At 36.3% G+C, this 24162-nt stretch overlaps 1 protein-coding gene across 8 annotated transcripts in view; it reads left to right on the forward strand.

The window, feature by feature from the left end:
- The window catches only part of PIK3CB (phosphatidylinositol-4,5-bisphosphate 3-kinase catalytic subunit beta), a 281740-nt gene that overhangs the window by 132318 nt on the left and 125260 nt on the right, over positions 1-24162 (forward strand). For 7 of the 8 annotated variants that reach the window (XM_037843941.1, XM_037843928.1, XM_037843969.1 and 4 more), the window contains 4 exons: positions 3082-3305; positions 20466-20645; positions 23011-23181; positions 24066-24143. In XM_037843941.1, the coding sequence (XP_037699869.1) occupies positions 3082-3305; positions 20466-20645; positions 23011-23181; positions 24066-24143 (653 nt within the window). The remainder of the gene's footprint in view (positions 1-3081; positions 3306-20465; positions 20646-23010; positions 23182-24065; positions 24144-24162) is intronic. The other variant, XM_037843959.1, reaches the window with a different exon arrangement.

Below are 24162 nucleotides of genomic sequence, written 5' to 3' on the forward strand. Positions count from 1 at the left end.
TACTTAGTAGTTTTTTCAATACTTTTTAAATCAAAAATTTATTTGTAGAGTGTACAGTAGTCTTAGCTTAAGGAAAATGTAAGCTTTGCTATTAAATTTTCTTACTGGAAGATATGTATGAAATTAACTAGGTTTAAAAGAAATTAACCTAAATTCTTGTTATTTTGGGCAAAGTTTCTATTTTTAAGAGATCTTTATAGTGGTTCCCAAATTCAGTCTCCATCAGTTTCCTTAAAAGCAGATTCCCAGAGATCAGAATTCAGTGAGTCTGGAATGAATTAAAGAAGTCTATCTTTTAAAGTGATTTTGACAGTTCTGTGAACAGAGTACCTTGCTTCTAATATATTGAAAAAATAAACTTTAAAAAAAAAAAAAGAAAATAATATATTGAAAAACATTACCAAAACATTAATGATTGTAATTCAACAATATATGTTGAATTCTTATACTTGAGACTAAGCAATGAACTTGGTTGATGTGGTCCTCTTCTGCTCAGAGCTCATGGTCCAGAGAGTATTATCAGTCAGTAAACAGATATTACAATGCAGTGTGTGAACTTGTGTGATAAGTCAAGGAGGTTCACCTAATCAACTGAGTGAGTCATGGATGGTGTCTTAGAGTACATACAGCTAAACTAAGTCTTGAATGCTGATTAGAAGCTTGGCAGATAAAAAGTTGGAGGAAGAAAAAGCGAAATGGGATTACATGTGTGAAGGATTACCCATTGAAGGAATAAAAGAACTTCATTATGGTTGGTTTAGGGAGACACCTAAGGCAAGCTGGAAGACCAGAGAACAACTATGGCCAGAGTACGCAAAGCTTTCCAGGCCATATAAAGAATAGAGACTTACTCCTAGGAGCACTTCCGAGCTATTAAAGGGTTTTCAAGTAAGGTAGTAACATAATCAGATCTTTATTTTAGAAAGATTATTCAAGTTGTAGAATGGAGAAAGGATAAGAGGGATTAAGACCGAGAGTAGAGAAATCAGTGTAATAATAATGTAGAAATCTGTAGGAGGGATGATGATGGCCAGGTTTAGGTTAATGACTTCAAGAACTCAGAGAAGTGGACAGCTTTTAGAGGCATTTTGGAGGTTGATTAGATAGGATTTGTAGTAGATGAGAGGAGGGAAGGAGTTTGATTGTATTTAGATGTATGCTTTCATGGGTACTCATTTCTCTTTTCCTATCCGTAATACCTATTAATTCTGCGAATAGGAAGTATGACCAGAAATGGGGAATAAGGTCTGAAATACCTCTGCTGATCTGCCCAGATTATAGTCCACTCACAGCTGATTTAGAGTAATTTTATTCCAGATCTAGAACTATGCAGGAAATCATATTATACCCTAAAGATTTTGCCTTTGCTGCATCTTGCAACTCAAAGTTTTTTTCTATGTTTACCATCACAAATTGATTCTAATATTTAATTTTGAAATAATAGTTATTGTGTTTAATACATAAAATGTATCCAGAAGACAATGCAAGTAAGCCAACAATCCTAAGGGTCTAGACAACCCTTGCTGATATGCTTATATATTCAGAGTGTAGGTTCAGATAGTATAAATTCAAGTAGTATAGTATAGAATAGTTTTATGTAATAAAAAGTAATATCTTGCCTCACTATGCCTCTCTCCCCAACACTGTGAAAATCTATTAATGCTGTCATCACAAGTATCTTTACAAAATAACAGTATATGTATATTCTGTATTATTTCTTTTAAATTTGCATAGAAGGGATCTTACCAGATCCATTCTGCCCTTTTCTTTTGTCATTTAATGTATCTGGGGCTCTTAACATAGTAAGACATATATCTATTTAATTTTTCATACACCTGCACCATTGTTTAATGCTGTATGGATATTTATTTAACCAGTTCTTAATGATTGACTTGAGGTTATTTCTAGTTTTTATTATTATTACTATTATTATAAAGAAAACCACAGCAAACATTCTTGTACTGATACATTTGTGTAGTTTTATCTATAGGTATATAGAAATAGTCATAGACCACCCAAATGAGGACAGGGTCTATTTATTCAGAGCTTGCTGTATAGCAAGGGAGATTGCATTTGGCAGAAACTCAAAGGCAGGTAGGAGAATGGGAAAGCTTTATAATGAAAAAAAGGGTAGCTTCAGGTATATGCCTCTTTGGAGGTTATTCGTATGGGGAATAGGGAGGTGGGCTAACTAGAAGCTGAGAATCCTATGTGAATAGTTTACTGACTGTTTTAATTGCTGCAGAGATTGTGGTTTGGTTTCTTGGACTGGTTGCTGCAGAGGTTGTGGATCAGTGTTGTTTTATGTGGTCTGTCCATTGTGTATTCTCTCTCAGGTTGAAATTCCTAATGGTGGAATTGCAAGGTCAGAGGAATTGAATTATTTATTAAAAGTTGTAATTCATATTTCCCAATTTCCCTCTTTCATTAACGTATATGAGAACACCTTTTTTTTCTCTCTACCCCGGCTAGCACAGGGTGTTATCAAACTTTAAAATGTTTGCCGTTCTGATAGGTGAAAATTAATGCAGGTTTAAAAATTAATATATACTTTTATGTTTATGGGATTTTTGATGAAATATAATATTCTACAAGCATTGTTGAAATCACAATAACTGAAAGTTTATAAAATTTAAGTTTACTAAGTTTTAGGTTATTTAAGTAATTGAATTTTAGGTCTCTATTTATACATTATTTGAACTATTTTCAGATTCTTAACCTTCTCAGGTATTTTAAACTTGATTTACTTAGTTTGTATAAAGAAAAAAGTCATTCTTTTATTTGTGGTCTTAAAGTTTGTAAGGTGGATTTCAGTGATTATCTTTTTTAAACTGATAATCAAACTACATTTCCTTAAGAGCTTTCAAATTTGTTTTCTGTAGAAATCTAATTTTATGTTTGTCTTTTATACATAACACTTATTATTTATTATTTTATCTGGCTTATTTTATTGATCTTTCATGATATTTTCCTGCTCAGTTTTGTCTGATAGAATCTAAACATCCAAATTAGTTTTTGTTGAATGTATTTTGTATTCTCTTTTATTATTATTAACTATTCAAAATGACCCTAATTTTTAAGGTCTGCATGAATTTGATGCCTTGAAGGATCCTGAAGTGAATGAATTCCGAAGAAAAATGCGCAAATTCAGTGAGGAAAAGATTCAGTCACTTGTGGGATTGTCTTGGATGGACTGGCTAAAGCAAACATACCCACCGGAGCATGAACCATCCATCCTTGAAAACTTAGAAGATAAACTTTATGGAGGAAAGCTCATTGTGGCTGTTCACTTTGAAAATTGTCAGGTAGTAGTATATTATTTTAAGGAGATACTTTGTAATAAATTCCTGATTTTTATCTGAATGCAATTCCAGTTTTGGAGGAGGTTCTCTTGCTCACCTAGTAGACACATTGAAAAGAACAGTTTTTGGATTTAAGAGAAAATAAATTCAGGATCATTAAAAACATTTAAAGTGACATTAATATACATCCTTTGCGTGTATATGGTATCTTCATGCAATGGTGTGGTTGTCTAGATCAGTGGCAGCAAACTTGATGCAGTGGTGTGGTAGTCTTTGTTGTTTTGAAAGGGGAGAAATTTTTAAAGGGATGAAAAACCAAACAAATAAAGAAGAATATATAACACAGACCCTTATATTGTCGGGAAAACCTAAAATATTTACTCTCTGGTCCTTTCCAGAAAAAGTTCGGCAGTCCCTGGTCTAGATGGTGTTCTTTATTGCAGGTATTTTTTTCTCATGTGATTTCTTTCATGTATAAAATGAAAGGTTTGAGCCAAATGAACTCTTCATTCTTAGGTTTGCATTCTTTGCATATGAGAATTAAGTATTGTTTTGGAATTGGGCATTATAATAGAGTGCATATGCAGTTAATCCATGTCTGAATGTCTGAATGTTCACAGCAATTATGTAAACTAAATTATTTTGCTACCTTTGTGTCAGGTGTGCTCATTCTGTCATCCAGGGTCTAGCTTTAGAGTAGTAGTACAAAGATGTTTTGATTTCTTCTTTTTTTTTTAATGTCATGTTTAAAATTATTTTATTTTTTGACTAAGTATTAGATATACATGTGCTGCTTTGAATCTATCATGCACCCCCCAGACTTATGTGAATGGGACCTTTTGATCAAGTTGTTTCAATGGAGATGTGACCCACCCAGTTGTGGGTGGGCAAGAGGGAGAACACGCCCAGAGACATTTTGGGAAGCTAAGCGAGGACCCCCAGAAGCTTAGAGAGAAACAAGCAAGGACGCATAGGAGCTGAGAGAGTGAAGCTAAGGCAGAAGCCCAGAGACATTTTGGAGAAAGCAATGGAAACCAGAAGCTAACCCTGGGATTAGCTTGTTGATGCCTTAGTTTGGACACTTTTATGGCCTTGGAACTGTCAATTTGTAACCTAATAAATCCCCTATATAAAAGCTAGTCCATTTCTGGTACTTTGCATTTTTGGCAGCTTTAGCAAACCTGAGCAATATGGTATAAAAATCAAAGGAAATTAAAGTGCAGTGGAAAAAATGTCTCCCACCTATCCCTGTCCTCCATTTCTTTCCCTGAAGATAGCCACTATTACCAATTCCTTGTGTGTTCTTTCAGGGATATTCTATGTATATATGAGCTTCTGTGTGTGTATTTTTAATAGAAATTATAACTTACACTATGTGTTGATCTGTATTTTGCTGTTTTTGAAAACGTTCCATAGTTTATTTTGTTCTTGTATCATAAATGATAACAACTACACTGACAACCATCTATCATTTGTTTAGCACTTATGATATGCCAAGAACTATCCAAGGTATTTTGCATATATTCTCCAGTTTTCACAACAACCCTATAAAGTATTGTTATCTTATCCCAGTTCAGGGGTGAAGAAACTGAAAAGGAAAGAAGTTGAATGGTTTGTGCCAGGGCTTATAGCTGGTCAGTTACAGAGCCAGGATTTTATCCTGGTATCTCTGCTTTTAGGTCTGCCTCCTTTCTACAACATGCTAATAAGTATTTCTTAGAACAAATGTGAAAAAAAGGATCCTGCTTTCTGGCACTTTACTAATGAAGTTTTTCTAGAGAGAAAAAAACATTTGTCACTCTATCCTGAGAAATGTTGAAACTTGGGTATCATAAAATGTCGGGATCAAATTTAAAATACTGCAAGGGGGAAAGGTGAAATAGGGAAGTTTCACATAAAGACATTGGTTTGATGAAATTTGCCTGTGTAGATCAATGTGAAATTTCATTAGATAGGGCAAATCTCTACTGGATATACTAAGTCTAATGTAATCACCTTTGTAGCAAATTAAGCATGAAAAGAAGTGTCTTGAACATAAAGAAGAGTTGGAGGTATCATGAACTCTTATTAGATTCCAGGGAGTCATAGAATTTAAAGCTGAAAGGAATTTAGAGATCATGTAGTCATACTTTTTATATAATATAATAATTCTTTGTACAATCCTTGATATCTTGCGTCTCTGCCCAAATACATCCAGTGCTAGGGAGAGTGCCCTGCCTCCCGAAGCAGCGTGTTTTCACTGAAGGCAAGCACACATTTAAATTTTGAATTAAAAAAAATTTTTTAATTCAAACTTGTGTTCTAAGTCTTCTATACCCTCTGGTTATAGTTTTCTCTTTCAGGCAGGTATCTGTCCAATCATCTCTTTCTTCTACGTGCAGTTAAAATATGATTGTTAAGCTTTTCCCTGTATCCTCTTCTTTAGGCTAAAGATTTCCCCAAGGATTAAGCCAGTAATAACCTCCTAGACCTTTGGACTGTATAGACCAGTAAAACTATTAAGTTATTTAAAAATTTGGGGAAGTGATATAGAGTTTACAGCTTTTAATTTGGGCAGATAAGGACATTTTAAAAACTCTCAAGCCATAATTTATTACCAATACTATTTCATGAATGAATAAAAACACTTTATCATAAAAAAATAGGAACAATACAATCTAAGAATAAAGGATGACTAGCAACCTTACTCCAGCATACATGCATTCTCTCTTTCCTGTCTCCCACTGTTCTGGTTTGCTAATGTGCCGTTATGCAAAATACCAGAAATGGATTGGCTTTTTTTTTTTTTTTTTTTTTTTTAAATCTTCATTTTATTGAGATATATTCACATACCACGCAGTCATACAAAACAAATCGTACTTTCGATTGTTTACAGTACCATTACATAGTGGTACATTCATCACCCAAATCAATCCCTGACACATTCATTAGCACACACACAAAAATAACAAGAATAATAATTAGAGTGAAAAAGAGAAATTGAAGTAAAAAAGAACACTGGGTACCTTTGTCTGTTTGTTTCCTTCCCCTATTTTTCTACTCATCCATCCATAAACTAGACAAAGTGGAGTGTGGTCCTTATGGCTTTCCCAATCCCATTGTCACCCCTCATAAGCTACATTTTTATACAACTGTCTTCGAGATTCATGGGTTCTGGGTTATAGTTTGATAGTTTCAGGTATCCACCACCAGCTACCCCAATTCTTTAGAACCTAAAAAGGGTTGTCTAAAGTGTGCATAAGAGTGCCCACCAGAGTGACCTCTCGGCTCCTTTTGGAATCTCTCTGCCACTGAAGCTTATTTCATTTCCTTTCACATCCCCCTTTTGGTCAAGAAGATGTTCTCCATCCCACGATGCCAGGTCTACATTCCTCCCCGGGAGTCATATTCCACGTTGCCAGGGAGATTCACTCCCCTGGGTGTCGGATCCCACGTAGTGGGGAGGGCAGTGATTTCACCTTTCAAGTTGGCTTAGCTAGAGAGACAGGGCCACATCTGAGCAACAAAGAGGCATTCGGGAGGAGGCTCTTAGGCACAATCATAGGGAGGCCTAGCCTCTCCTTTGCAGCAACCGTCTTCCCAAGGGTAAAACCTGTGGTAGAGGGCTCAACCCATCAAACCACCAGTCCCCTATGTCTGTGGTCATGTTAGCAACCATGGAGGTGGGGTAGGCGAATACCCCTGCATTCTCCACAGGCTCCTCAAGGGGGCACTACATCTTTTTTTTTTTTCCCTTGTTTTTCTTTTTTTTTTTTTTTAACTTTCCCTTCTTTTTTAAATCAACTGTATGAAAAAAAAGTTAAAAAGAAAACAAACATACAATAAAAGAACATTTCAAAGAGACCATAACAAGGGAGTAAGAAAAAGACAACTAACCTAAGATAACTGCTTTAACTTCCAACATGTTCCTACTTTACCCCAAGAAAGTTACCTAATATAGCAACATTTCTGTGAACTTGTTCCTACTATATCCATCAGAAATTAACAGACCATAGTCATTCCTGGGCATCCCCAGAACGTTAAATAGCTTATCTGTTCTTGGATTATTGTTCCCCCTTCCTTAATTGCTCTCTATTGCTAGTTCCCCTACATTCTACATTATAAACCATTTGTTTTACATTTTTCAAAGTTCACATTAGTGGTAGCATATAATATTTCTCTTTTTGTGCCTGGCTTATTTCGCTCAGCATTATGTCTTCAAGGTTCATCCATGTTGTCATATGTTTCACGAGATCGTTCCTTCTTACTGCCGCTTAGTATTCCATTGTGTGTATATACCACATTTTATTTATCCACTCATCTGTTGAAGGACATTTGGGTTGTTTCCATCTCTTGGCAATTGTGAATAATGCTGCTATGAACATTGGCGTGCAGATATCTGTTCGTGTCACTGCTTTCTGATCTTCCGGGTATATACCGAGAAGTGCAATCGCTGGATCGAATGGTAACTCTATATCTAGTTTTCTAAGGAACTGCCAGACTGACTTCCAGAGTGGCTGAACCATTATACAGTCCCTCCAACAATGAATAAGAGTTCCAATTTCTGCACATCCCCTCCAGCATTTGTAGTTTCCTGTTTGTTTAATGGCAGCCATTCTAACCGGTGTTAGATGGTCTCTCATTGTGGTCTTAATTTGCATCTCTCTAATAGCTAGTGAAGCTGAACATTTTTTCGTGTGTTTCTTGGCCATTTGTATTTCCTCTTCAGAGAACTGTCTTTTCATATCTTTTGCCCATTTTATTTTATTTTATTTTATTTTTTTTTTGTTTTTGTTTTTGTTTTTAAAAATGCAATTTTATTGAGATATATTCACACACCATACAATCCATCCAAAGTATACAATCAATTGCAAAGAGCTTTTGGACTTGATTTTAGAGCCTCTACCTTTGGCTTTTTTTTTTTTTTTTTTTTTTTAAAGCATCATTTTATTGAGATATATTCACATACCACGCAGTCGTACAAAACAAATCGTACTTTCGATTGTTTACAGTACCATTACATAGTTGTACATTCATCACCTAAATCAATCCCTGACACCTTCATTAGCACACACACAAAAATAACAAGAATAATAATTAGAGTGAAAAAGAGCAATTGAAGTAAAAAAGAACACTGGGTACCTTTGTCTGTTTGTTTCCTTCCCCTATTTTTTTACTCATCCATCCATAAACTAGACAAAGTGGAGTGTGGTCCTTATGGCTTTCCCAATCCCATTGACACCCCTCATAAGCTACATTTTTATACAACTGTCTTCGAGATTCATGGGTTCTGGGTTGTAGTTTGATAGTTTCAGGTATCCACCACCAGCTACCCCAATTCTTTAGAACCTAAAAAGGGTTGTCTAAAGTGTGCATAAGAGTGCCCACCAGAGTGACCTCTCGGCTCCTTTTGGAATCTCTCTGCCACTGAAGCTTATTTCATTTCCTTTCACATCCCCCTTTTGGTCAAGAAGATGTTCTCCGTCCCACGATGCCGGGTCTACATTCCTCCCTGGGAGTCATATTCCACGTTGCCAGGGAGATTCACTCCCCTGGGTGTCTGATCCCACGTAGAGGGGAGGGCAGTGATTTCACCTTTCAAGTTGGCTTAGCCAGAGAGAGAGGGCCGCATCTGAGCAACAAAGAGGCATTCAGGAGGAGACTCTTAGGCACAAATATAGGGAGGCCTAGCCTCTCCTTTGCAGCAACCGTCTTCCCAAGGGTAAAACTTATGGTAGAGGGCTCAACCCATCAAACCACCAGTCCCCTATGTCTGTGGTCATGTTAGCAACCATGGAGGTGGGGTAGGCGAATACCCCTGCATTCTCCACAGGCTCCTCAAGGGGGCACTACATCATTTTTTTTTTCCTTGTTTTTCTTTCTTTCTTTTCTTTTTTTTTTTTAACTTTCCCTTCTTTTTTAAATCAACTGTATGAAAAAAAAGTTAAAAAGAAAACAAACATACAATAAAAGAACATTTCAAAGAGACCATAACAAGGGAGTAAGAAAAAGACAACTAACCTAAGATAACTGCTTAACTTCCAACATGTTCCTACTTTACCCCAAGAAAGTTACATAATATAGCAACCTTTCTGTGAACTTGTTCCTACTATATCCATCAGAAATTAACAGACCATAGTCATTCCTGGGCATCCCCAGAACGTTAAATAGCTTATCTGTTCTTCTTGGAATATTGTTCCCCCTTCCTTAATTGCTCTCTACTGCTAGTTCCCCTACATTCTACATTATAAACCATTTGTTTTACATTTTTCAAAGTTCACATTAGTGGTAGCATATAATATTTCTCTTTTTGTGCCTGGCTTATTTCGCTCAGCATTATGTCTTCAAGGTTCATCCATGTTGTCATATGTTTCACGAGATCGTTCCTTCTTACTGCCGTGTAGTATTCCATCGTGTGTATATACCACATTTTATTTATCCACTCATCTGTTGAAAGACATTTGGGTTGTTTCCATCTCTTGGCAATTGTGAATAATGCTGCTATGAACATTGGCGTGCAGATATCTGTTCGTGTCACTGCTTTCCGATCTTCCGGGTATATACCGAGAAGTGCAATCGCTGGATCGAATGGTAGCTCTATATCTAGTTTTCTAAGGAACTGCCAGACTGACTTCCAGAGTGGCTGAACCATTATACAGTCCCACCAACAATGAATAAGAGTTCCAATTTCTGCACATCCCCTCCAGCATTTGTAGTTTCCTGTTTGTTTAATGGCAGCCATTCTAACCGGTGTTAGATGGTATCTCATTGTGGTTTTAATTTGCATCTCTCTAATAGCTAGTGAAGCTGAACATTTTTTCATGTGTTTCTTGGCCATTTGTATTTCCTCTTCAGAGAACTGTCTTTTCATATCTTTTGCCCATTTTATAATTGGGCTGTCTGTACTATTGTCATTGAGTTGTAGGATTTCTTTGTATATGCAAGATATCAGTCTTTTGTCAGATACATGGTTTCCAAAAATTTTTTCCCATTGAGTTGGCTGCCTCTTTACCTTTTTGAGAAATTCCTTTGAGGTGCAGGAACTTCTAAGTTTCAGGAGTTCCCATTTATCTATTTTCTCTTTTGTTGCTTGTGCTTTGTTTGTAAAGTCTAGGAAGTGGCCGCCTAATACAAGGTCTTGAAGATGTTTTCCTACATTATCTTCTAGGAGTTTTATGGTACTTTCTTTTATATTGAGATCTTTGGTCCATTTTGAGTTAATTTTTGTGTAGGGTGTGAGGTAGGGGTCCTCTTTCATTCTTTTGGATATGGATATCCAACTCTCCCAGCCCCATTTGTTGAAAAGACCATTATGACTCAGTTCAGTGACTTTGGGGGCCTTATCAAAGATCAGTCGGCCATAGATCTGAGGGTCTATCTCCGAATTCTCAATTCGATTCCATTGATCTATATGTCTATCTTTGTGCCAGTACCATGCTGTTTTGGCAACTGTGGCTTTATAATAAGCTTCAAAGTCAGGGAGTGTAAGTCCTCCCACTTCGTTTTTCTTTTTTAGAGTGTCTTTAGCAATTCGAGGCATCTTCCCTTTCCAAATAAATTTGATAACTATCTTTTCCAAGTCTGCAAAGTAGGTTGTTGGAATTTTGATTGGGATTGCATTGAATCTGTAGATGAGTTTGGGTAGAATTGACGTCTTAATGACATTTAGTCTTCCTATCCATGAACATGGAATATTTTTCCATCTTTTAAGGTCCCCTTCTATTTCTTTTAGTAGAGTTATGTAGTTTTCTTTGTATAGGTCTTTTACATCTTTGGTTAAGTTTATTCCTAGGTACTTGATTTTTTTAGTTGCTATTGAAAATGGTATCTTTTTCTTGAGTGTCTCTTCAGTTTGTTCATTTCTAGCATATAGAAACATTACTGACTTATGTGCATTAACCTTGTATCCTGCTACTTTGCTAAATTTGTTTATTAGATCTAGTAGCTGTATCGTCGATTTCTCAGGGTTTTCTAGATATAAGATCATATCATCTGCAAATAATGACAGTTTTACTTCTTCTTTTCCAATTTGGATGCCTTTTATTTCTTTGTCTTGCCGGATTGCCCTGGCTAGCACTTCCAGCACAATGTTGAATAACAGTGGTGACAGCGGGCATCCTTGTCTTGTTCCTGATCTTAGAGGGAAGGCTTTCAGTCTCTCACCATTGAGTACTATGCTGGCTGTGGGTTTTTCATATATGCTCTTTATCATGTTGAGGAAGTTTCCTTCAATTCCTACCTTTTGAAGTGTTTTTATCAAAAAGGGATGTTGGATTTTGTCAAATGCTTTTTCAGCATCTATTGAGATGATCAATTGATTTTTCCCTTTTGACTTGTTAATGTGTTGTAATACATTGATTGATTTTCTGATGTTGAACCATCCTTGCATGCCTGGAATGAACCCCACTTGGTCATGGTGTATGATTTTTTTAATGTGTCTTTGGATTCGATTTGCAAGTATTTTGTTGAGGATTTTTGCATCTATATTCATTAGGGAGATTGGCTGGTAGTTTTCCTTTTTTATAGCATCTTTGCCTGGTTTTGGTATTAGATTGATGTTAGCTTCATAAAATGAGTTAGGTAGTGTTCCATTTTCTTCAATGTTTTGAAAGAGTTTGAGTAAGATTGGTGTCAGTTCTTTCTGGAAAGTTTGGTAGAATTCCCTGTGAAGCCATCTGGCCCTGGGCATTTATTTGTGGGAAGATTTTTGATGACTGATTGGATCTCTTTGCTTGTGATGGGTTGGTTGAGGTCTTCTATTTCTTCTCTGGTCAGTCTAGGTTGTTCATATGTTTCCAGGAAATTGTCCATTTCCTCTACATTATCCAGTTTGTTGCCATACAGTTGTCATAGTATCCTCTTATAATTTTTTAAATTTCTTCAGGGTCTGCAGTTATGTCACCTTTTTCATTCATTATTTTGTTTATATGGGTCTTGTCTCTTTTTGATTTTGTCAGTCTGGCTAGGGGCTTGTCAATCTTGTTGATCTTCTCAAAGAACCAACTTTTGGTGATATTTATCCTCTCTATTGTTTTTTTGTTCTCTATGTCATTTATTTCTGCTTTAATCCTTGTTATTTCTTTTCTTGTACTTGGTTTAGGATTGGTTTGCTGTTCATTTTCTAGCTTCTTCAGTTGATCCATTAGTTCTTTGATTTTGGCTCTTTCTTCCTTTTTAATATATGCGTTTAGTGCTATAAATTTCGCCCTTAGCACTGCTTTTGCTGCATCCCATAGGTTTTGGTATGTTGTGTTCTCATTTTCATTCGTCTCTATTATATTTAGCAATTTCTCTTGCTCTTTCTTCTTTAACCCACTGATTGTTTAGGAGTGTGTTGTTTAACCTCCAGGTATTTGTGAATTTTCTAAGTCTCTGATGGTTATTGACTTCTAATTGTATTCCATTGTGGTCAGAAAATGTGCTTTGAATAATTTCAATCTTTTTAAATTTATTGAGGCTTGTTTTATGTCCCAGCATATGATCTATTCTGGAGAAAGTTCCGTGAGCACTAGAAAAGTATGTGTATCCTGGTGATTTGGGATGTAATGTCCTGTATATGTCTGTTAAATCTAATTCATTTATCAGATTGTTTAGGTTTTCAATTTCCTTATTGGTCTTCTGTCTGGTTGATCTATCTATAGGAGAGAGTGATGTGTTGAAGTCTCCCACAATTACTGTGGAAACATCAATTGCTTCCTTTAGTTTTGCCAGTGTTTCTCTCATGTATTTTGTGGCACCTTGATTGGGTGCATAGACATTTACGATTGTTATTTCTTCTTGCTGAATTGCCCCTTTTATTAGTATGTAGTGGCCTTCTTTGTCTCTCAAAACATCCCTGCATTTGAAGTCTGTTTTATCTGAGATTAATATTGCTACACCTGCTTTCTTTTGGCTGTAGCTTGCATGAAATATTTTTTTCCATCCTTTCACTTTCAGTTTCTTTGTGTCCCTGTGTCTAAGATGAGTCTCTTGTATGGAACATATTGATGGTTCATTTTTTTTGATCCATTCTGCGAATCTATATCTTTTAATTGGGGAGTTTAATCCATTTACATTCAACGTTATAACCGTGAAGTCATTTCTTGAATCAACCATCTTATCCTTTGGTTTATGTTTGTCATATTTTTCCCCTCTGTCTATTAATATCCTTTATTGTACCCATACCGAATCTCTTTAGTACTGAACCTTTCTCCAAGACTCTCTGTCCTGTCTTTGTTTCTCTGTCTGTAGGGCTCCCTTTAGTATCTCCAGTAGGGCAGGTCACTTGTTAGCAAATTCTCTCAGCATTTGTTTGTCTGTGAAAAATTTAAGCTCTCCCTCAAATTTGAAGGAGAGCTTTGCTGGATAAAGTATTCTTGGCTGGAAATTTTTCTCACTCAGAATTTTAAATATATCGTGCCACTGCCTTCTTGCCTCCATGGTGGCTGCTGAGTAGTCACTACTTAGTCTTATGCTGTTTCCTTTGTATGTGGTGAATTGCTTTTCTCTTGCTGCTTTCAGAACTCGCTCCTTCTCTTCTGTGTTTGACAGTGTGATCAGTATATGTCTCGGAGTGGGTTTATTTGGATTTATTCTATTTGGGGTTCGCTGAGCATTTATGATTTGTGTATTTATGTTGTTTAGAAGATTTGGGAAGTTTTCCCCAACAATTTCTTTGAATACTCTTCCTTGACCTTTACCCTTTTCTTCCCCTTGTGGGACACCAGTGAGTCTTATATTTGGACGTTTCATGTTATCTATCATATCCCTGAGGTCCATTTCGATTTTTTCAATTTTTTTCCCCATTCTTTCTTTTATGCTTTCATTTTCCATTCTGTCATCTTCCAGGTCACTGATTCGTTGTTCAACTTCCTCTAGTCTTGTACTATGAGTGTCCAGAATCTTTTTAATTTTGTCAACAGTTTCTTTAATTTCCATAAGATCATCCAGTTTTTTATTTAGTCTTGCAATGTCTTCTTTATGCTCTTCTAGGGTCTTCTTGATTTCCTTTGTCTCCTGTACTATGGTCTCATTGTTCATCTTTAGTTCTTTGAGTAGCTGCTCTAGGTGCTGTGTGTCTTCTGATCTTTTGATTTGGGTGCTTGGGCGTGGGTTATCCATATCGTCTGGTTTTTTCATATGCTTTATAATTTTCTGTTGTTTTTGGCCTCGTGGCATTTGCTGAACTTGATAGGGTTCTTTTAGGATTTGTAGACCATTTGAAGTCCTTATCTCTAATTTATCAGATCTACAGCTTCGTGGAGTTCACTTTCTCTAACTAACCAGCAGGTGGCGTCCACGAGCCACCTGTTCTCCACAAGCCAGTTCTCCCCTGCTTAACCTTTTTGGTGAGTGGGGGAGTGAGTCTTGTGGGGTCCAATTGGTGTACCAAGCTTGCGTGTGTAGTTGGTGTTGCCTGCCCTGTATATGGGGCGTGTTTCTGGGCAGTCAGGGAGTTGGGGGTGGCTCTAACAATCAAATCTCCCTGGTGATCCTAGAGTTTTAAAGCTGCTGCAAAAGTCTAATCCTTCAGTTCAGTCCTGCCACAGTTTGTCTCTGCCACTGACCCACAAGTCCTTGGTATTGGCGTATGGCTCCTGAGACTTGCAAGTGGGCCCCTCTTCCAGGCCGTGCACCCCGGGTCCTCTGTTGAGGGATGACTGTGCTATGTCACAGGTGAGTGCCGTCCCCCCAGGGCAGTTCTGGGCTGCTGGGCTGTGTAGGGAGGCTCCCAGTCTGCTGAAATGATGGCTGAATGGGGCTTTGTTAATTCACACTGCTCTACCTTCCCAACTCTGGGACAATCAGCTGAGGTTGCAGGGAAGGCTACTGTCCACGCCCAGTTTTGTGGTGTGTGCCTGTTATTTGAAGCACTTCCGTCACACTGGGTTGTCTGGGGCAGTTCTGGGCTATGGGGCTGGCGATGGGCAGGAGTGTTTCCTGTCCACCAGGATGATGGCTGTGAGCGGACACCCCCCTTTTTTTGGGAAGTTGTGGTGTTTAGTGAATTTTCTCAGCCACTGGATTATTGTGTTTTGTCTCAGAGCTCTCCTAGTTCAGCTCTTGACTTGACCTGCCCAAATTGCAAGTCTTTGAGGCTTTCTGTATTGGGCTTCTTAGAGTAATTGTTTTAGAAAAACAAAGAAGGATTAAAAAATAAATAAATAAATAAAAAAGGGCCCTCCTCAGAGATCTAATGGGTTATTGAAATGCTAAGAGACAAAGCTACCAGGGCCATTAAGGAAAGGTCCACAGGGCAGAGAGATCAGCTTTTCTTCGGGATTTGCATATGAGCCTGAGGGCCTGAGCTCTGCCCTTCCCCTTTCTATGTTCACCAGAACTCCAAAAATCCTCTGCTTTTATTTTGGAGTTTTTCGTGCTGTTTTTTTCTTTGTCTGTCTCCTTTCTGCTGTGCTGGCTGCTCTCAAATTCTCTGGTGTCTGGTCTCAGTCTATCTATGGTTGTAGTTTGGATCAGTAGAATGAGTTTACGATAAGGGCTGCCACTGCAGTTCTCCCTTCTCCTTCCCGGAGCTGACAGCCCCTCCTCCCACGGGACTGAGCCTGGCAGGGAGGGGCGCAGGTCCCCTGGCCGCAAAAACTTACAGATTTCGCTGATCTCAGCAGTTCCACGTTTTCATGAGTGTTGTATGAAATATGCCCAAAGTCAGATTGCTCTGTGGTGTCCAGTCCACGCAGTTCCTGGCTTTCTACCTACTTTCCTGGAGGAGTAACTAAAACATACAGCTCACCAGTCTGCCATCTTGCCCCGCCTCCTGATGGATTGGCTTTTATGTAGGGGGTTTATTTGGTTACAAAGTTTACAGTCTGAAGGCCAGGAAAATATCCAAACAAAGGCATCAGCAGTAGGGTACCTTCACTGAAGAACACTGATGGCATCTGAAAAATCTCTGTCAACTGGAAAGGTATGTGGCTGGTGTCTGCTGCCCCTAGGTTGTGTTTCAAACTGGCCTTCTCCCAGGATGTTTCTCTCTAGGTGTCTCGGGGTAGTCTCTTAGTTTCTCCCAGGCAAACTCTGGAGTAGCAAAAGTCTACTTTCAATGGCCATCTTCAAAATATCTTTCGTGGCAGCAGCTAACATCAGGGGTCCGCAACCCCAAGCATGTCTAAGCATCAATGTCAGCTTTCAACAGCTGTCTTCAAAATGTCTCTCTAAGCTGTAGCTAGCGTCTGGGCCTACATGGCTCTTTTAAAGTACTCCAGTAAATCAGTCAAGATCCACCCTGAATGGGTGGGGCCACACCATGGAAATAATTCAATCAGAATTATCACCTACAGTTGGGTGTGTCATATCTCCATGGAAACAACGTAATCCAAAGATTCCAACCTAATCAACACTAATACATTGGCCCCCACAAGATTGCATCAAAGAACATGGCATTTTGGGGGACATAATACATCCAAACCGGCACACCCACTTATATAAAACTATTAATTTAGCCATTTTACCATAAACTGTTGAAGACCAACACTGGTCCATGACAAGCAGCATGTGGGAATACTAAACTAAAATGAGATAAAATGTAACTAGGTATCCATTTATGTTAAAAAATGATTTTGTGGATTGGTAGGGAGGAAAGCTAGTCAGCAATTTTTTACAAAAACCGTCAGAAATTTTAGATGACCACATAGTCACTATCAGCCAAACTTAGAGCATGGCTATTAAAACAAGATAAATATAACCATGGACTTGTCATGTCTTAATTTTACAGAACAGCAGTCCCCATATAAGATCTGGTAAGATCACACATGCATTATTTTTAATTCCATGAATCACAGTTTGTAAAGAATACTGATAAACCTGAGCAGCACTTTTAAACCTTTCTTTGTTAGCCAGGTTAAGGCATATGAAATGTGTGTGTCATTAAAGAGAGAGGTACATGTTATTTGAAATAGTTTCATGGGGAATGGACTGGAGCAGGGCAGAAGGAGGTATAGAGTACATGTTAGGGGGGCATTCTAGAGAGTACATCAGAAGCAAGGGCAGAAGCATGAGAAATAGTGGAGTAGAGTAAAACTATTAAGAACAGGTGTTTTATTACCTGTGGAGTCATCTAAATTACTGCAGTTGTGATACAGATATAGTCATTAATGAACTGTATCTCTCTCTGCTAAATAGAAACATTTTTTCCCATCCATTTGCTCAGTGTCTTTGGTGGACAGTCTATTTTATAGTAAACATTGAGCAATACAGTGCAGATCGATAGCCATGTAAAATTACAAATCTTATAAAAGATGCGCTGTTTCATGCAGTTATTGAAAATGATAATGGAGAAGTGCTTTAAAGACAGGAAAAAGAAATAGTTGAGTTCTGACAGAGTTAGTGCAGCTAATAGTTCAAGTGGAGAACATTAAGAAGGGTGATGATGACATACCAGTAGTTCTCCAAAGGAGATTGATTTGGCTAACAAGAGATTGAGAGAAGCCCTTTGGAGAATTATGAAGCACTTGGTACTATATATGATTCCATATGTAAATGTATTACAATTTATTTATATACTGTTTTATTGATTGCATCTCCTTCATAACTGATGAGGTTGAATATCTTTTCACATATTTATGGAATATTTATACCTGTATTGTGTTTATTTCTTGTATGTTTTTAAATTGGGTTATGTTTTCTTATTGGTTTTTAGAAGTTCTAGATGTTTTGGGGTACTAATCCTTTCTCATTATGTGCTAAAAATTAATCCTCCCAGTATATGGCTTATCTCAGTGTTCAGATTTCTTCAGTTATTATGTTGTCATATTTGTCTATACATACACATACACACACTGAGAGTATATCATGTTTAACATGGCAGTTGTATGAAATAAAGCTGGTCTATGTATTCCTGTTGAGTATATACCTAGAGAGAGAATTGGTGAGTCATAGGTGTATGTGTTTAAATCAATTTAAATAGATATTGCCAAATAATTTTTTAAAGGGATTATACCAATTTACATTTCACTGGTTGTGCTTTAAGAGTTTGTTTTCTCCACATCTTTGCTAACACTTGCCATTTCAGTGTTTTAAAATCTGTTTAAATTTGCCATTCTCCTTTTCATTAAAATTTGAATATCACCTATTATATATTTTATTCCTTGAGATTTTCTTGGGTTCTTCTTCCGGTATACTTACTCTTTAGTCATTTTCAAGCTGCTCTTAGTTCTTGAAACAAATTTAATTGTTTTATACTCTGTGGCTATAAGTATTAATATCTGCAGTTTTTCAGGCCTGGTTCTGCTTTCTGTGCTTTCTGTGCTTTCTGCAGGTTTTCTTATCTGATAATGAGAATTTCCTCTAGTTTTGTAGTTCTGAAGTTATGTATGAAATAGAGAGCACACAGGGACCATAGAATTACTTGGCTATTTTAAGGAATTTGGACTTTATCATTTAGACTTGCACTATTTAATACAGTATCCACTAGCTACATGTATATATTAAATTTTAAATGTGCATTAAAATTAAATAAAAATTCATTCCTTCATACTAGCCACATATCAAGTATTCAAGAGCCATTTTGGCTATGACTATTGTATTGAAGATCATAGAATAGAATATTTCCATCATTACAGAAAGTTCTATTGGACTGCAGTGCTGTAGACAGTTATGACCATTTATTTTGTGTTTTAAAAAAAGGGTATCATATCTGTCTGTCACTCTCCTATTAAAGACATTACTTTTGAAGCTGAATTTGAAGGTTAGTTTTGAGGTGTATAGTACAAGATATAGATAAGAAACTGTTTAGGAGAGATATAAAGAATCTCTGAACTAGGAATGTATTACTGGGAATGGGGAAAAGGTGAACAACTGGCAAATCATTAGGTTATAAGATCATTGGTATCTTATTGTTGGAAGTGAAGTAGGGGATGAAGGGGGACTGATATGACTTCTCAAATAACCCTAGACTCCTAACTTGTACATTTTTATGCATATGGTACCCAACTTATAGAAAATCCAGATAAAAAAGGTGGAAATACTGGAGAAAATGGATTTGGAACAACTACTAAGTTTAGGTTTAAAAAGTTTGAGTTTGAGATGCCTCATGGAAAAGGGAGGTGACAAATTGATTTGGAAAATATTGCAAAGTGGATTTCTGGTCAGAATTTTCTAACAATCATAGTGATTGGAGAGATGAGTTTCTTGTGTCTTTGGTATATATATGGTGGGAAATTACTTTGTTAGATTATGAGAGGATTAGGTTGTCTTGGTTTGCACAGGCTACTATGACACTGGTTACCTTAAATAATAGAAATTTATTGGCTCACAATTTGTCCAAAATCGAGGTGTCACCAAAGCCATGCTTTCTCCAAAGTCTGTAGCATTCTGGTTATGACAGTCTTCTGTCACATGATGATTTTTCTAACCTTTCTTACTTTTAGCTTCTACTGACCGTACCCCAAATTTTCTTCACTTTAAGGACTCCAGCCATGGATTAAGGCCCACTCTGATTAAATTTGGCTACATCTAAACAGGATCTTCAAAGAAACTATTCAGAAATGAGTCCTCATCTCAACTAATAATAACATTTTCAAAGGTCCTAATTATGTATGAGTTTGTACCCACAGCACCAGCAGTTAAGACTTTGACATATCTTTGTTGGGGACATGGTTCAATCCCCAACACAGGTGTTATTAAATAAACATTTTATCTGTGCCATTGGATTTTCTGATGAACAGGTTTGGTTCTGTTCTGGTTTTCTCAGTTGTGACATTTTTCAATGATCAGAATTCCTTTCTATGCTTCTGTTTACATGTTTGTAAAATTGAACAGAGTTGTCAGCTTGTCAGCTTACGGATTCATCAGTATAAAGTATAGATCTTTTCTTACCAGTGATCAACATATAATTCTTTAATTAATACAGAGGAAATTTGAATAGTTACAGTTTTCTAGTAACATTTAGAGAATGTGGGTCACTGGGAAATGCATGTGATATACCACCTAAAGGCAAACTTTAGTTAAATATTAGTAAACTTTAGCTAAGTATTAATTTAATTTATGAGAGCTCTGGCACTCAGTATAGTGTGAGAGGACTTGCTTGTGATCAGAAATCTTAACAAATTATACATGGGCATACTTTTTTTTAGATAATAGGAAAATTTACTGGAATATAAATTGTAAAGTAGATATACATTATAAGAAAACGCTATTTCTCTGCACACATATAAAATACAATTGCTTCTTTTTTCTAACCCTTTTTAGGATGTGTTTAGTTTTCAAGTTTCTCCCAATATGAATCCTATCAAAATAAATGAATTGGCAATTCAAAAACGTTTGACTATTCATGGGAAAGAAGATGAAGTTAGCCCTTATGACTATGTATTGCAAGTCAGTGGGAGAGTAGAGTATGTGTTTGGTGACCATCCACTAATTCAGTTCCAGGTATGTCTAATAACTATCAGTATACCAGAAAATTGTGTGTGTGTGTGTGTCTAACAATTTTTATTTCTAATTATAAAAATATATGCCCAAGTTGACTATCTGGAAAATTATACAGAACTAAATAACAAATATCTGTATTTATCTGCCTCAGAGATAACCACTGTTAACATTTTGGCATATTTTTGTTGTTCCTTTGCAGTTATATATATTTTAGCATAATGAATATATATGTGTCTACATATCTGTATGTATTCTGCTTTTTAGTTTGTTAGTGTCATATCATAATTATTTTTCTATAGCATTATAAATTTTTCTTGAACATAATTTGTAATAGCTACCTACTATTTCATCCTATAAATTTAATGATTTAGATAAGATATCCTGGGGGAGTGCAATTTAAAAATGTCTGTTTAAATATCACCTATCAAATTATATTAAAATTTATCAGTTAGCTAGGTAATATCATTCTGTAAATTTTCCTTATGAATTAGAAAACCTTTCAAATGCAGTCTGTGATATTTATGTGTATGATTCTCCTCCCTTTTTTGTTACTTCTATATGTAGGAATTTTGCAAGCATTAGATCTGTTCATCCTCAAAGCTGTCCTTAGTCTTTGAGGTATTTATTTCCATTTAATGATGAATTCTTCGAGTGTTTGCATTATGCAAGACATTGAACTGCCTTGAATTCTTTTTGTTTTTTGTTTTGTTTTGTGGGTTTTTTTTTTTTTTGGAGTTAATTGGAGTTTAAGTAAGGTATCTTTAGTGTAATGACACACTCCCAACCCCTCCAACCACGCATGCACACAGACATGCACGCACGCACACACACACAGTATACTATTAAATGATAGATTCCTGACTTGGCTTCAAGGACTTGATCTAATTTTTGCAATTATATTTGAAGATAAAAATGGTGATTATATGGTTATATAAGAAATAATAGGTAAGTGCCAAATTAGAGGTAAACAGTAACAAGATTTTAGAAAAATGTATGATCGCTCTTATTTGTGAGTTCTAAGCAAGAGGTTTACAGGGATGCCAAATACAAAGCAAAGTCTATTTGTGAATAAGGAGCTACAATTTAATAGCTGGTAATGGGATTTTAAATCATTCTTTTCAGAGTACTGGTATGGCTCTTAATTCTTGTGGTTTAGGAGATAGAAGGTCCAGTAGCAGTTATAACTTTTGCACACAGCTTTGGGAGCTGGAGCATTTCTGATAGTGCTTGAAATCTGGTCCGTGGAATGTAGAAGGAAGATGAAAAGTAATTGCTGGGCAGCATGGAAGTATTAACTTTTCTCCATATTCTGCTATCATTTAAGTAGCTTCCTGCTCTTTTAATACTTTGTTTACCTTAGTTAGGGGAATTGTTTTTTTTTGCCAGCAAGTAGCATTTGTTATTACAAAGAAAACTAGAAGCATGTGTGTTTTTTTTGTTCAGGGTCATATGGGAGAGAAAATGTGCAGTGGAGGCAAAGGAATGTGAGTGTAATAGAGTGATACATTACATCTTTCATAGTGAAAAGTTTTTGAATGAATATATTTTTCATGATAGCATCTAACTTCTTCTGAGAAGCCATTCTGGAAATGTTTTGATATTTGATGAAATATGTATTTTTAATGACTCTGCATTGAATATAATACATTGAATCACATTTTATATCTATAAAGGAATTTATTCTTTCAGGAAACACATTGGATTCCTGTTCAGTTTGTTAGGAATCTTGCGTGATATGAATAATCACCCCTTTTCTTATATACCTCTGTGAAGTTATTCTGGTTTGGTGGAAATAAAACAGAGCATCAGGGTGGGGTGGCCTAGGGGAGACAGCTATGGTTGCCTAGAGTTCTGTGCTGAAAATGTTCCAGAATCACTTCAGGGCTCAGTGGGAAAGTGCAAGTCGGCCACTTCAGGACATTAGGAAATGGCCACATGTATACTGTATAGTCATCTTCCCTGGTTGGTTGGCCACAGTGTGACTTTTGCATCAAACACAGGTAGATTTCTCCAGGTCTTAAAGGCACTAAATCAGTGTATGTAACTTAACTCTCTGAGCTTCAGTTTCTTCAGTCTGTTAAATGGGGGATAGTCTTTATTGTAGACATCTTTAGATATGACATATAAGAAATGTCTAGCTGAGTTCTTAAGTACTTAAGTGTTCACTTAATGGTAGCTATTTTATGTGTTACAATTTTAGGTTCTCATATTCTTGATATCGAGGTGTTTCTTATGTAAGGTATACTTTAATGGTACATCTGGTATAGTGCTGTTCAGCGTAGATTTATTCTTCTGTTGATTTAATGTTTGGTTGAAGATCTGTATCTAAAAGTGTGATCAACACCTTTCTTTCTTGCCACTGTAGTATATCCAAAAATGTGTAATGAACAGGACTCTGCCACACTTTACACTTGTGGAATGCTGCAAGATCAAGAAGATGTATGAACAGGAAATGATTGCCATAGAGGCTGCTATAAATCGAAATTCATCTAACCTTCCTCTTCCTTTACCACCAAAGAAAACACGAATTATTTCTGTAAGTTTCATGGGTCAACCTTTGGTAACCCCAAAAAGCATATGATTTTGTTACATTGTATGCTTTAGTCTCCTGCATATTTTCTTTCTTCACTTCTCCTTTTCTTAAGAACAAGGCATATTTGCCAAAAAATCCATCACTATTTATTTAAAAATTATATTTCTAGCTATTCTTTTTCTGCACTCAAGCTGCATAAAAGTATAAATGTACCATTTATGTTTTTGGTGTTCTTTTGGAGCCAAAGAAAAATGTCATCAAATTGGAGATTCTTTTGAGATTAGACTTAACGATGGGTATTGAGTGAGCAATTAGAGACTAATACAGAAAAGTTAGATGTGCAGAATTAATTGATTTACAGTTATATTTCATTTCTGTCAGCTTAACTATGGTGGTATTTTTGGTGTAATTTGCCTTGCTTATTCCTGAATCCTTCTAGACTTAAAATATATCAAAGGTGCCATTTTTTTCTCAATGTAATATCCTATGTTCATGTTCATTGAAAGAGTATTTTAACATTTTTAAATAGTTCTTCAGTCTTATCATATTTTATGTTTAACTGCTCCTTGACAATAAGGATGTTATGTCTACATTAATTTAAATGGTCAACTCTTAATTTATCCAAAGCTTTTAATACTATTCATCTATGCTGTTTATTTTGGTGGTATCTCTTACTAGTGGAGGAAGGCTGCCTGTGTTTGGTCAGGAGAGCTAAGCGCTAGTGGTTATGGTGTTTAATTTAATACATGTGATTTTAAATTATTATTTCAGAGCTCTGTTTTTAGCATTTTGCCAATAGACATTATGACAACTAATAAGACAGGGTCACTGGTAGCATAGAATATTAATTTATTTCATTAAAGTACTATGTATTTATTATTTTGCAGCATGTTTGGGAAAATAATCACCCTTTCCAAATTGTCTTGGTTAAGGGAAATAAACTTAACACAGAAGAAACTGTAAAAGTGAGTACTTGCTAAGATT

Source organism: Choloepus didactylus, chromosome 1, assembly GCF_015220235.1.
Source record: "Choloepus didactylus isolate mChoDid1 chromosome 1, mChoDid1.pri, whole genome shotgun sequence".
Taxonomy (NCBI): Eukaryota; Metazoa; Chordata; class Mammalia; order Pilosa; family Megalonychidae; genus Choloepus; species Choloepus didactylus.